The sequence below is a fragment of the Leuresthes tenuis genome, unplaced genomic scaffold (genome assembly GCF_036924035.1).
Source record: "Leuresthes tenuis unplaced genomic scaffold, fLeuTen1.0.hap1 SCAF_14, whole genome shotgun sequence".
NCBI classification, from domain to species: Eukaryota; Metazoa; Chordata; class Actinopteri; order Atheriniformes; family Atherinopsidae; genus Leuresthes; species Leuresthes tenuis.
This window is the reverse complement of record NW_027325368.1, coordinates 11,770,018-11,783,748: the sequence shown is the minus strand read 5'-3', so window position 1 is coordinate 11,783,748 and position 13,731 is coordinate 11,770,018. Positions and strand designations below refer to the sequence as shown.

Genomic DNA, 13,731 nt, shown 5'->3' with positions numbered 1-13,731 from the left:
AATGTTGCAGACTACTGTGACATGCCACGTGTTTTTATCTGTTCAGTTCCTATCTTCAGTGTCCCCTGCCTATTTTGAAAGTCACTGCTTTTAGTTAAATCTAATTTTAGCAAGAACAAAGTTGTCTTTCTTTGTTTTGTCTTTCTTTTTTTTTTGTTTCTTTTCACATAAATGACAAGTTCATGCTACTGCTTTCTTTGTCTTATAGAGTACCTCAAACCTGGCATGTGACATAGTTTGGATGATTATGAAAAACACAGAAATCCTGGTCTGTGGAGAGAAGGGTGAGGTCTGAAATGAGTGGATGGGAATTGTCTGTCTTTTATCTAGTACTCCCTTATGAGCTGCCAATGATCCATAGTATTCACAGAAGTAAAATACAATAAAATGACAATTAAAGCAAATGTATTTTCTGACTATGAAATCTCCATAAGAGACTGATGTAAAGCTGTTTATTCTTGCATGAGAATATATTTTACCTTTGGATCCAACTATTTTAAGACCCAGTTGTATTATTCACAAAAGTCCAAAGACCAGAGAGTGTTGCACAGGAAGGTGGTAGGGGAGAGGGGGCCAGAGGACAGAAAGAGGAGGAGGAGGAGGAGGGAGTGTGAGGAAGCAGAGGGAGGGATGTGAGAGTCTTTTGGATTTCTCATTAATTCAGTGTGGCCCTCTCTTTCAGTTTTTCAAAGCCCGCCCACTGACCATTATCAGCACAGGCCTTATATATGCAGCCCGTTGCTGTTGTTTACTAGTTCACACACTTTGCAGAAGGTCAGCTCACACTCATCGCCGGACAGCAGCCATCATGAGGGAGTTCAAGAGCAAGGAATTCTGGAGGGCTGTTCTGGCCGAATTCGTTGGCATGACCCTTTTCATTTTTCTCAGCATCTCCACAGCTATCGGGAACTCTAACAACACCAATCCAGACCAGGAGGTGAAGGTGTCTCTTGCCTTTGGACTAGCCATTGCCACACTGGCTCAAAGTTTAGGCCACATCAGTGGAGCCCACCTAAATCCCGCAGTGACCCTTGGGATGCTTGCCAGCTGTCAGATCAGTGTGTTCAAGGCAGTCATGTACATTGTGGCTCAAATGCTGGGTTCAGCCCTGGCCAGTGGTATTGTGTATGGAGCACGTCCAAATAACACTACTGCCCTGGGACTCAATGCTGTGAGTAAAAAGTTTCATTAAGCTGTTGCTGACACAACATAGGGTCATACTGTTTGAGACTTCTGAACCATCATGCAATTCTAACAAAACTGAAGCTAAACTGAAGCTTTTGTGAGGATATAAGTAAAAAAAAATGTGCTGTGGATCTTGTTCGTTGGAAATTATGTTGGAACACATAATTGAAGCACAACACACTGCCACAGCTGCAGGATATGTAAATGAAAATATGCAGTGTCAGCCATTTGATATTTGCTATCAATTATTTTTGGCTTTTGCATACAAAAATGCTTCATCTATATGTGCAATGAGTAGCAAGAGCTTTCCTCTAACTCGATGGCAAGAGGCTGGCAAAACCTGATAACTCATAACTGAATAACCATTGTGGCACTTTGGCATCACTGCCAAATTGGTGTCAGACAAGAGGACCAATGCCAGCGGCTGCTAAATAGGAAGTGGGTTTGATGGGAAACTATCCATCTAAATGACACAGACTGACAGTGTTGTTTTGCAATTCTTCTTACTCTCGCAGCTCAACGGTGTCACTCCCAGCCAAGGCGTGGGCATAGAGCTTCTGGCAACCTTCCAGCTGGTTCTGTGTGTCATTGCAGTCACTGATAAAAGGCGGCGTGATGTCACGGGCTCTGCACCCTTGGCCATTGGCCTCTCGGTGTGCTTGGGACATTTGGCAGCTGTAAGTTGTACCTTACAATCATCCCCAAAACAGGGCAATGTTTATCCAGGGTTATGTACAGTAATTTTCAGTGACAAAGCTCTTGGAGTGAATAAATTTCATGCACCACTTTGCCTGATACTATTTACCCCTGTCATGTTCTATTATACCACCAGACCATGTAAGATATTCTCTTATGCTGTCTCTTTGTTGGTGATTACAGATCAGCTACACAGGCTGTAGCATCAATCCTGCTCGCTCCTTCGGTCCAGCTTTGATCCTGAACAATTTTACAGACCAATGGGTAAGTCAGAAAGGGAAGCACACAAGCACTATATGCATGCCTCACATAACACTTCACGCACATTATATGTCAAACTAAAATAATTCAATAACACCCTAACAGATGACTCCTTTACACATTAATGCAGCCGCACAAGTTTAATCAATTATAGCCTATTGTTTTTCTATCTATATTTCAGCCTTTATGAGATATTGACAAAAGTAAACCTTCTGAACCAGCCTGGAATGTGGAGTGTTTCATTCCTTTCATTTCTTTGTGCGATAATGGTACTTTACGCATGACTCCTTGCAGAAGCTAATCTGAGTTATCTATTATAGGTGTTCTGGGTGGGGCCAATGTGTGGTGGTGTCGCAGCAGCTCTCATATACGATTTCTTGCTGTCCCCCAAATTTGATGACTTCCCTGAGCGTATGAAGGTCCTGGTCAGTGGCCCAGTGGGTGACTATGATGTTAATGGAGGCAACGATGCCACAACTGTGGAGATGACTTCAAAGTAGCTACAGTTAGAAACACTTTGTTTCAATGTACATGTCTTTACTCTTGTTTAAAGATAAATAGATCAAATAAATAATAAGAAAAGCTCTTGAATTTAGTGTAAGACCTTAACATTTTTGTGTTATGTGAAATACCAATGAGGATTGTTATCTACGGGTCAGTTGGTATTGCTTTCTAACTCACTCCTTATATTGACCCAGCACAAACTTTTGATCCAAACTGCCACTCAAGCATACAAGTTGGGGTTGAGAGTAACAGGGCAGTGTGGTCAATATCTTTTTTTTTCCATTATCAGTATTCTATGTTGAGCCATTCTTTGTATATTTCTATGTATCTATATCACTTCTTATATATGATGGATAACATGTTTTGTGTGCACCCAAATGTCTTTCACTTTTTTAAGTAAAATAAAACACTTGATGTGAACTGTTGCTCCTCTTTTGTTGTTTTTTTTTATTATAGTTCAAGTTTTCCTTTTCTATATAATCACCATAGTTCTACCATGCATTTAGACCCCTAAGGCTTATAGCTACACAAAGAAAACAAAAGTGTCAACACCTAGAAATTGGATGAGTAATGTTAAATAAATAAAAACCAGTGCATACAGATCACCATATAAAACTCTAGGTTTATTGGATGTGGATGGATTATTTACCATGTAAACAAAGATGATTAAAGTACTAGAAACACGATGTATGCACATCAACTTAAGTACCTCTTGAACAACCAAAATTTGAAACATCTGTAAGGTCTGGCCAGTTGATAACCTAGTGATGGATTTATCTAATAGTAAATAAGAGTAGGGTCTCCATTCGCCAATCCATGTCACAAACATAAACAAAAAGGTCACAAAGGTGACGTCAGTTAAAAGGAGAAAACATTTGTCATCACACTCAAAGTGATGAACTTGTATTTAAGTACACATGGAAAGATAATTTGAGTTTTTAGTATCATCTAATGTTTGGTCAAATCTTCATGTTAGCATACACAGTGGTAGAGTTATGGCCATGCTACAGACACCAGAAACAGATGATGCAGAGTAAGAAAAACGGTTTAGTGTAAGTCTAACCCCAGTAATCAAGAAACAGTAATCCCAAAGATGAAAAGCTGCAGAATTATAGTCTTCCAGCTAATGAGACAAAGTTTTATATGCTGTAAAACTCAGGATATGCTTTGCAGTGATATGTTGCCAAAGAAAGTGGGAAAAGATGTATCTACCAAAGACATTCAAAAACGTTGTTAGCATCTGTAAAAGCATGTAAGCTTTAGATAGGGTTGTGGTTAAGATAATATTGCTTGAACCTCATTCACTCCAGGAGCATGTTAAGGATGCTTGGAAATGTTTATGTTTAGTGGGCATGTTCAAAGTGAAATAAGCAAAGTATCTAAAACATTAATGGAGATGTATTAATTTGTGCACTGAAGAAGAAAAAGTCCAAGGATGGTCACAGATTTGTGCACTGGAAAGTTCATCAGAAACAGATGATCAGATGTAGTCAGAGTACTGTTTTCCAGTTATAAACAGCAGTCAGATGACCCTGTGATTTGTTGTTGTTTGAGAGCTTTGCCCTTTGTCTAAACATTTAGGTAAAAAGCAGAGTGAATTCAATTTGGACACCAATGGTTAGGAAACATTCTATTGCCTCCAGATGCAAAAGGTCAGATATTTATCCTCGTTCTATAAGTTTTTTAGTACACAAATGTCTGCTTTTCTAGATGTTCTTGAGAGAGAGTTGGGGCTTCCCTGGATCAAGCTTTACCCCAGACTACAAAGTTGGACTGACACATATTAGGCTACCTGTTTTACCATACACTAGGTGCCATTTCACACATGGCATTGAAATGTGTTTAAGGTGATTTGATCTCAAGGGGTTATCAGTTCACATGATGGTTGTGTATCTTGAGTAACCACTCGTGTTCAAATCCCACTCACTTGCACTATGTGTGAATAAGAGTTTATCTTATAACATGCTGGTTGTTTTTTTTTCTTCAGAATTAAGTCTTGTCTTTCCTTTCAGGCCAAAAAGTGACTTTTGCTGGATTATGAAGATGTACTGTACATGCACACATCTTTGCAGTGTTTATTAGCTTTCTATACAGTCTACCATACGCCCAAGGTTTAGCACTGACCTTAAAACTTTTATTTATCAACATACATTACATGGTCAGTTTTGATGGTCTGATTTGTCTTCCAGTTGGCTCAGACATTTTGTACATGCAAGGGTATTCTTGGTCTGCTTCCAACCTATCTCTGGATCTACATCACTCCAAAATGCATGAGATGTTATTGACCCTGTTCTCAAGACTTTGAAGCCATCACTAAAGCCTGTGTTGAATTAGACAGAAGATCATTGGAGTATGCTGCTCCATCTGCTTTGAATCCGCTGTTTAAACATTAAACCAATCCAAAATAATTTGGAGTCAATTAGCATCTGTCAGCTCATCATCAAGCTCTGCAGCGGCCTGAAAAGGAGTCATTCATTTGAATCAGGTGTGGTGGAGGAGGGAAACATCGAAAACATGCAGGGCAGTGGGTCATAAGGACCGGAATTGAGAAACACTGGCTTAAGCCGAGGGCATCAGTTGGGTCCTTAAATGTGGCCCACACAACTACAAGAATGCAGCCAAATGCGGTACAGAGTTACTCTGAATTTGGTCTGAGTGATCTAATCTGATCTGATCCTGTCACTACCCAACAATCTTTATTCCCTTGTTAGCTCCACTGCACTTGTTTACCTGTTTTGACACCTGCCTCCGGACTTTATCTTCACATAGTCCCTTTATCATCTGTTCTTCCATGTCACTTGCTTACCTGATGAAGACTCCAAAGCAGGTATTTAGTGCTTTGCTTAATTACATGACAACTGTTTTTACTTAAGTTTCTGAGTTGTCCATTTGGCTCTGACATTATGATACATGAATAAACCAAATGGCATTATGTTGGCCTTGACTCTACCTCTATTCGGAGTAACCCCTGTCAGATGTATTATATGTTCTGGTCTACCAAACATATTATTACTGTGGTTCTAAATGGCAAAGAGTGATTACTCAAATTATGTTGAGCTCTTAGTTAACATGTACAAACTGTAAAGAGAGAACTTTGCATTCACGTTTTTTACTTCCGTCTTTTCTTGAGGTTCTGTTGGTTAGGGAGGCCTCCCACTTTCCACCAGTATGATGTGAGTGACCACCTTAATCACTGTTTGAGTGCGATGTTTGTCGAAGCTGTATGTGTTATTGATTTACTACTCTTCATCTCTTCTTTTCCCTTTTTGTCTCTCCTCCCTCTCACTTACTCTCCATCCAGCTGTTTTAAGGCATACGGTCAATACTATTATTGTTATTGATCCTATGAAATTATAGGGGAAGCAGGATGGAAAGTGTCGTTTGTGAATTGCGATTCATGCCACACATGAAGAGGCAATTTTCTTTGAATCTCAAGTCACAATTTTATAGGTATTCAAATTTTTGCATTGATGCTGTTTTCAAGGAAGAAGTAGTTTTCCTAGAATCTCTAGACCCTATTTCATGGAGTCTTGTCCGTTTTGGTTCCTCCCCCCTGTAACATGCCTATTTGTTCAAAGTTATTTTATGTAATATGGATTATTGACAAGCATATAACCAGTATAAATCGGGTATATTTTACATGAATAGACTGTGTACAATGTTTTGTAGCAGTCTTATTGATTAATCTGCCTTTGCCTTTGAATAATATTTTTATTTTAACAACTGTGAGGTGGGAGACAACAGACCATTTATAGTTCTGTGAAAAATGTGATTGGAAATATATGATAGCTAGATAATATTTGATCAGGAGGCTTATTTAAAGAAGCCTACTGACGAATCTCCAACTGCAAACTGGGCTGTATTGTCTGAACTCAACTCTAACCTTTGGCCTGCTTACTGGATTGTCTGCTGCAGATGGAATAACTGAACAACATACAGCTGTTCTTGGCTGATTTTGAGTGTTTTTTTCTGCTGTCACACTTGTTACTTGTTGATTTTTCACTGTAATATTCTATCATATTATCCTCTTTTTTAAGCACCTGGAAGGTAAAGTCTTTGAAGTTGTAAGTACCATTTCACTGCTCAACATCCAAGTATTCATATTGATTATAAACTTGACTTGCTTCCATTTCTGCATAATTTATCTGTCTAGAATCTCTCAGTTAGGGTTTGCTACATCAGCCGTCTCAAGGCATTTTGTGAAACTGCCAAAAAACAAGTGATTATCAGATTGAACAGGTGAAAACAGTACATGTGAAGGTCATCAGAGTTGAGCTACTCTTGTGGCTGTCAGGTAGGACATTTGAGTGTGTCCCCCACCCATCCCAGTGGTGTCTAAACTAAAGTTTGCAACTTCTTTTTTACTTTCACTTAATGTTTGATTATATTTCGATATTAAAATCTATTGAGTAGTTTTAGGCATTTCTAATTACCTGGTTAGGTGTGCTGTAAGCATTAAAATATCATTGGTTGAGGTCTTACACGTCCAACAGACAAAGAAAAATTCATTAGTTAATTAACTAAAAAAACTAAGACTAATTTACATCATTAATTTACAAAAGACTAATTTTCCTCCACCCCCTGTAATATGACATATGTAGAGTAGAAAAAGAGTACCATATCTTCAGACAAAACATTAAAAAGGTGTTTGTTTTTTTTTACTACATTTGGCATGGTTGGCACTTCCAGTTGTCACTTCTTAACTAATGTTTCCTCACTTATGTTTTCTATCCTACTTTGATTATTTAGTCCTTCCCATAGCCTTTTAATTATAGTGTAATTCCCGTCCTTGCTGCAAATGATGTATTGTCAACATTTTAACATATCTGTCTATCTATCTTAAAGCTATTTTAGGCTAGATACCAGAATTTCTAATTGGTCTTAAGGTTGAAATAAAGACCAAAAAAGCCTAAATCAAGAAACATGCAACAAGAAATATGCAAGTCATGCCATGTTTGTTGAATAAAGAAATCCGGTGATGTAGAGCAGAGTTGCCTAAGGCAAAGGTGATATTGGAAAGGCTTCTCATTCGTCCTTCAGAGAGGAAGACGAGAAGCAGCGTGACCCTTTAACCTCCCAGTTCTGTCACAAAGAAAAGCAAAACGGGAGCCTGGTTTCCTTGTCATGAATTCAAAAGGTCCCATTTCCTTCACAGTGGCAAATGACTGATGTTAAGTTCAATGCAGTGAGCCCCGCATGACACATGCTCAGAATAGAATAAGTGGACTGAAAGTGGTCAAAACAGAAAATGGAGTGAAAGACAGGAAAACTATTTGTTGCAGTTTTAGCAGTGTGTGTGTGTCCTTCACACATAACATTTGAATTAGGCCAATTGTTGAAAGTACATTCTGTAATTGATTAATGGATTTAATTAGAAAGATAACAAGCTCTCAATCTAATGTAAGAGTACTAATGAATATGCTAATTTACAGTCAGATTATGAATTAAATATATTGTAATTGTAATTTTTCTTGTGTTATTTTGTTGTAATGCACTTTTTTTTTCAACATGCCATATATTTTTTTTCAGTTAACACTTCACTGTAACAGTTTGTTGTGGTCTTAACTGAGCTGTGAGCGGCAGTAAAACTAGCTCCGCCTTCAGCGCAACTGGAAAAGTACCAAGCAGAGTGGGAGTCGTGGAGGTCATTCTCACTGCTTGAAACGCAAATCTCTCTGCTGTTCCTGATCAGTCCTGATTATTTAAACTCACCCACTTGATGAGTGCTGGTGAATGTTGCTGGGGTGACTGGTGGAATCAATTTTCTGTGCCTCAGTGTATGGTGCATCACGCAAATGCCACATAAGATCTGTTAGATTGCATGAGGCTGACATTGCCCGAACAGGCATGTCAGAGATTGAAATGTGGGCATTTTGGAGGGCGGTTCTGGCTGAGAGATAAAAGCAGCATTTGGCTTTGGGTTGGCTGTTGCCACATTGTCTCAGAGCACAGGACACATTAGCTGTGCTCACTTAAATCCTGCCTTCTTCTTGGGTTTGCTGAACAGCTGCCAGATGAGTGTTCTCAAAGCCTTCTTTTCTTTCTTTTTTTTTTAAATGATAGCTCAAAATGCACGGTGCAACGGCAGACATTGTCATTGTGTATGGTATCAGGCCAGAAGCCACAGGTTCACTTGGTGTTAACAAGGTGAGGGTGAATCCATGTGTTTCCAATTTATCTGAGTAATGCACCGTCTTATAAATTACATTTAGAGCTCAGACTGGGTGACATTTGGGGAATTGCTGTCCGCTTGCTCTAGTTTTCTGTGAAAGTTGTGTTCCAAGCTCTATGACTGCCTCATTTACTATCTACTGATGATTACTTTTTTAATTTAAATGTCAAACGTTAATTACTGGGATTTTTAGTCTTTGTACAACAAAGTCAGACCTTTTCTCTGTGGGGAAAGGATGAAAGCTTGTAATGACCTCTTCAGTAATTAAAGCACTGAGTCAGTCAGACAAATACTGCAAATTCTGGGATTTGGGCAGCATTCTTAATTTCAGGAGAATGATGACCCAAGGAGAGATTTTTAAAGGCTCTGCGACACTGGTGTGTTTGGGCTGTTGGTTGGTATACTTTTCACAATCAACTTCAAGAGAGTTAAAGGACGCACAGTAAATTGTTCCACCATAAGTCACTGCAATAAAAAAAAAAGGCAAACTAACATGCTTTTTCCTTTTCTTTTTTTTTTTTGTCTGTAGCTCAAAGGAATCAGCCCATGTCAAGGTTTTGGCTTTGAATTACAACTCGGCCATCAGCTGGTCGTGTGTGTTCACTGTCACTGACAAATGACACAATGTTTGCGAGTTTGCACCTCTGTCTCACTGTTGGATACTTTACTGGGGTGAGTTAATGAAAACATTCCTTTATTTCCCCTGTCATTAATTTGGCAGATGGTTCTTCCATCTTACTGAGGCCTGACACAATAGAATGGCTTGAACTGGCTGCAAGTCAGCCTTGCATGTAATCTGCTGATGTACAGCCAGAAAATCAAGTGGTGTTTTCCTCTGATATGCTTTACAGATCAGCTACACAGGATGTGGTATCAACCCAGCTCGGACCTGCAGTTATTCAGGAGTCTTTTGATCTTTTGATCATCGGGCATGTATTGTGGAGCTGAAAATTAGATTTTGTAAGTAATTTGTGTTGCACATATCGGACGCGCCTGTCCTGTTGTTTGGTATTTCAGGTGTACTGGGCTGAACCAATAAGTGCCAGTGCGGTGACAGTACTTCTGTATAATTACCTGCTGGCACCCAGAGATGAGCTCTTCTGTGGAAAAAAAACAACAAAAAAGCAAGAGTCAGTCTGTGTGGTTCAGTGTTGGAAAATAAAACCGAGACGCTTCTGGGGTAGATTTGGGATGTACAATGATCAAAAGAGCTGGTCTACAGAAGCGCTGTAACATTGTATGAAATAAAATTATTTTTTCAATATAAGAAAAATAAGAAAGAGCTTCATCTTTCTCTCTGATGCTCTAATGCATGACCTGAAATCTCATGCAGTACATCTTCTTCCTGTTCCCTCTTCCATCTCTCTTCTCCTCCCCTTTGCACACAAACCACTTTGCTATAAGTAGAGAAACACTTACTTTTCTGTTTAACACGACAGACACGTTTGAAGTAAAGATGACAGAGGTCAAGAGCTGGGTGTTCTGGAGGGCTGTGGCTGCAGAATTCATTGGAATGCTACTTTTTATTTTCATTGGTCTATCAGCTATCGTCGGAAAAAATGAGTTTAAAGTTGATCAGGTGGTGAAGGTCTCTCTGGCCTTTGCGCTGGCCATAGCCACGCTGGTTCAGAGCTTAGGGCACGTCAGCGGAGCACATTTCAACCCTGCCGTGACATTGGGCCTCCTGGTCAGCAGCCAGATCAGTGCACTTAGATGTGTGTGCTACATACTGGCTCAGATGCTTGGAGCAACTGCAGCCAGTGCCATCGTGAATAGTTATAAGCATGATCATTCTCTTGGTGTCAATGAGGTAAGTCATCATACTTCTACTTGACAAGACAATTCTCTAAGAAAAAACCTTAGATTTCCATTTCGGGTGAATTAATACCAACTTGCCTTACTTTCCCCGCTGATGTCCAGAAACTCATCTACAAATATTTTCTATTTTCAAGCTTGGACCTTGAAACAAAACTCCGTCATTTCTGTGATTCTTTATAAGCCTCAGATTGTACTCGTTTTTCTCTGGTGTGAGCTGAAATCACATGAGAAATCTTCTCTCATCTTTACAGTTCTATATATCTTTCCTACCAATACCTTATTCAGCCATGCAATGAAAAATGGATCGCCACATAACCCGCTAACTACAGTTTCAGAGATTGAGAAGGCAGAGATTTTTTTTTTAATGTAGGGAAGATCACAGAAAATCATTACAGAATTTGGTTTAAATCTAATTACAGTAAACATTCAATGACTGCTTTTCTTTTCTTTACTTTTTTTTTTTTTAGCTAACCATCTTTAGAGATTTTTTATTATTAATGTTAAGTGCAAATTTAGCACTAATTGAGGGGAAAGGGACATTTCATTCAGGCTTTGAATAAATGGCAAAAATTATTCAATTTAGCTCCAGAGGCCAAACTTTTTAAAAAATCATGAAGAATTTGGAGCACAACTTTGCGATTTAAGATGATCCCATGGTCTTAAAAAAAATAGATAAATAAACAAAATGAAATATAAAAATTCCATGACATGATCAGGGAGTCTCAGGCGCGGTGGCACTGAGTGACCATGTAGTTGATCCTTGTGTCTTACAGCTTACAGTGAACGTAGGCACCGGCTTTGTCATCGAGTTTCTTGCGACTCTTCAGCTGGTTCTGTGTGTTACAGCGGTGACTGATAGCAGACGGAATGACGTGAAAGGCTCTGCACCACTAGCTATTGGCCTGTCAGTGGGAGTAGGACACTTTGCAGCTGTAAGTGAATATCAGTGCACTTCTACTAAAACTGTTATGTTATTACATACATTTATAGGACTAATTGTGGCATTTTAAAATCTATAATTTTAGGAGAAAAATGCATACCTTTATTGTACACAACAGTATTTTATCTGATAACAGGATGAGGATGGACAAAATAAAAGTTTTATTCAACAAAATTTTGATTTTTGTAAAGAGATTACTGTTCAGCCAGCATCAGTGATGGTCTTCAGTTTCTCTGCAGCAGCACAGTTTCCTTGTGTTTAGACAGTGCTGGTCACAATTTAAGACTTTCCCTCCCTACAACATTACATAATTCTGCATTGTGTGTGGGGATGTTGTGCCAGGAGTTCAGGAAGAGGGTGCAGCAAATCACACTTGCAAAAGCGGCAACGTAAGTGTCACATTAAGTCTGGTGAAAACCAGCGACATGTCAAATTTAAGAAAAAAAGTGTTAGCAAGTGGCAGTTGAGTGGGGTTTTATCTGGAAACATAAGGCCGTTGGAAGAGGTACAAACAGTATCTGTTATATTACAAAAACTGATGGTCCAAGATTTTCCAGCCCAGCTGACATTCTACAGTGATAAGTGGACTGCACAGTCCTAAACTGCTACTATGAATTTCTCAATTCTTTGTGTAACTGACACGCTTTATGTGCTGCCATTTACAGATGAGTTTCACGGGTTGTGGCATTAATCCTGCTCGCTCTTTTGGACCAGCTGTGGTACTTGTAAGGATGAAGAACCATTGGGTCAGCAAGCAGATAAAAGCTTTTTGTCTGACAGTCATTTTTTTTCTATCTAGTATAATCATTTCAAATGTAGCTTATTCCTGTTTTCTTTGCAGGTGTACTGGCTGGGACCAATGTGTGGTGGCGTGGCAGCATCTTTTATTTATGATTTTCTCCTGTATCCACGAGAATTTAACCTCAGAACTCGCATGTACATCCTGCGTGATGGTCGAGATGAAGAAGACATTGCAGATGAAACTATTGCAGGGGACAACAACGATGCTGGTCCAAGTCACTGGCCAAAGCACTGAACAACAGGAAATGCTTTAGCTTTTTTTTGTCAGCACTTCAGTGAAATTATATACCACTATCATATACTTCAAACAAGCTGCAGGTATTATTGTGTTGTTTTGTTTTTGCAGGGATTGCTTTTCATCATATGTGCCTGAGACAGTTGGGTATATTTTAATAAAGATTTTTTTCATTCAGTTTCCCTGTTTTGATTTTCTAAAGGGCAAAGCTGAAAGTATTTTCATATTGCATCGCTTCCCAAAACTGTAAATATATGTATCTATCTATCTATCTATATATATATACAGTACACATATATATATATATATATACTGTGTATATATATATGTGAAGAGAGAGAGATCAGGACAGAATTTTCTTTATAATGTATAACCGAGAGCACATGTTATATTCAAGATGTTTGGCAACAGTCCCAAACTTTTTATCTGTATTGTTATCAAGCAACGAAAGGATTTGGATCAGGTATCTGCACATATGAACAAACTACACTGAGAATAAGAAATAGCATGATAAGACAAGATGTGGCCATGTGGAGATTTCCTGTTTGGCTGTGTAACAAGAATGTCCTTTCTCCATTTACGCACACGGCCCCTCTCATGTCCCGTTTTATGGATCATGGATATTTTATGTTCTCCACACCCCTGGCTAATCATTGAATAGCATTACCATTCAATGACTTTAAACTCCACGAACATTCCTAACAGAGACTGCATAGTGTCACGACACCCCAAGGTTGCTGAAATACGTGCCCATTAGTGTAGGTTTAAATGTCAGTCAGGACATCCACTGTGGTTTAGTGCACATCCCCATGCTATTTCCGTCTGTGTGAGATGATCATTAACAAAATGTCCCAAATGATTTTACGATTCCATGTGATGCAACAAAGATGAGTGTTTTGTCACCTATTGAGGCACAGCTTCAGACAGACGTTTTATTGGGAGCAGTAAAGAAAAGAAAAATGGTTTTAAAAGGCTGCCAAAAACAGTTACTTTTTTTCAATTCAAGTGCAACAGCTGCGTCAGTCCAATTAGAAATGCCTCTTAAATCACTGTCCGTGCATCATGCAGCTCAGCCTCAGTGTATGTTTCCACAACTAAAATGCATTTTTCTTTCGATTC

General features: G+C 39.0%; 2 protein-coding genes and 1 pseudogene across 3 annotated transcripts; all 3 read left to right on the top strand.

The window, feature by feature from the left end:
* Nucleotides 1–696: 696 nt before the first annotated feature.
* Nucleotides 697–3,066, top strand: LOC140268603 (aquaporin FA-CHIP-like). The gene is made up of 4 exons (XM_072363533.1): nucleotides 697–1,171; nucleotides 1,701–1,862; nucleotides 2,065–2,145; nucleotides 2,463–3,066. Exons 1-4 carry the CDS (start codon nucleotides 809–811, stop codon nucleotides 2,640–2,642), a joined length of 786 nt encoding a protein of 261 aa, XP_072219634.1. The 5' UTR covers nucleotides 697–808; the 3' UTR covers nucleotides 2,643–3,066.
* Nucleotides 3,067–7,807: 4,741 nt separating this feature from the next.
* Nucleotides 7,808–10,051, top strand: LOC140269174 (aquaporin FA-CHIP-like; annotated as a pseudogene).
* Nucleotides 10,052–10,227: 176 nt separating this feature from the next.
* Nucleotides 10,228–12,754, top strand: LOC140268602 (aquaporin-1-like). 2 transcript variants are annotated; one of them, XM_072363532.1, is made up of 4 exons: nucleotides 10,228–10,628; nucleotides 11,410–11,568; nucleotides 12,242–12,322; nucleotides 12,396–12,595. In XM_072363532.1, exons 1-4 carry the CDS (start codon nucleotides 10,275–10,277, stop codon nucleotides 12,468–12,470), a joined length of 669 nt encoding a protein of 222 aa, XP_072219633.1. In that variant the 5' UTR covers nucleotides 10,228–10,274; the 3' UTR covers nucleotides 12,471–12,595. The 2 variants fall into 2 exon arrangements, with proteins under 2 accessions (XP_072219633.1, XP_072219632.1); XM_072363531.1 differs by having other exon boundaries at nucleotides 10,230–10,628; nucleotides 12,418–12,754.
* Nucleotides 12,755–13,731: the final 977 nt, after the last annotated feature.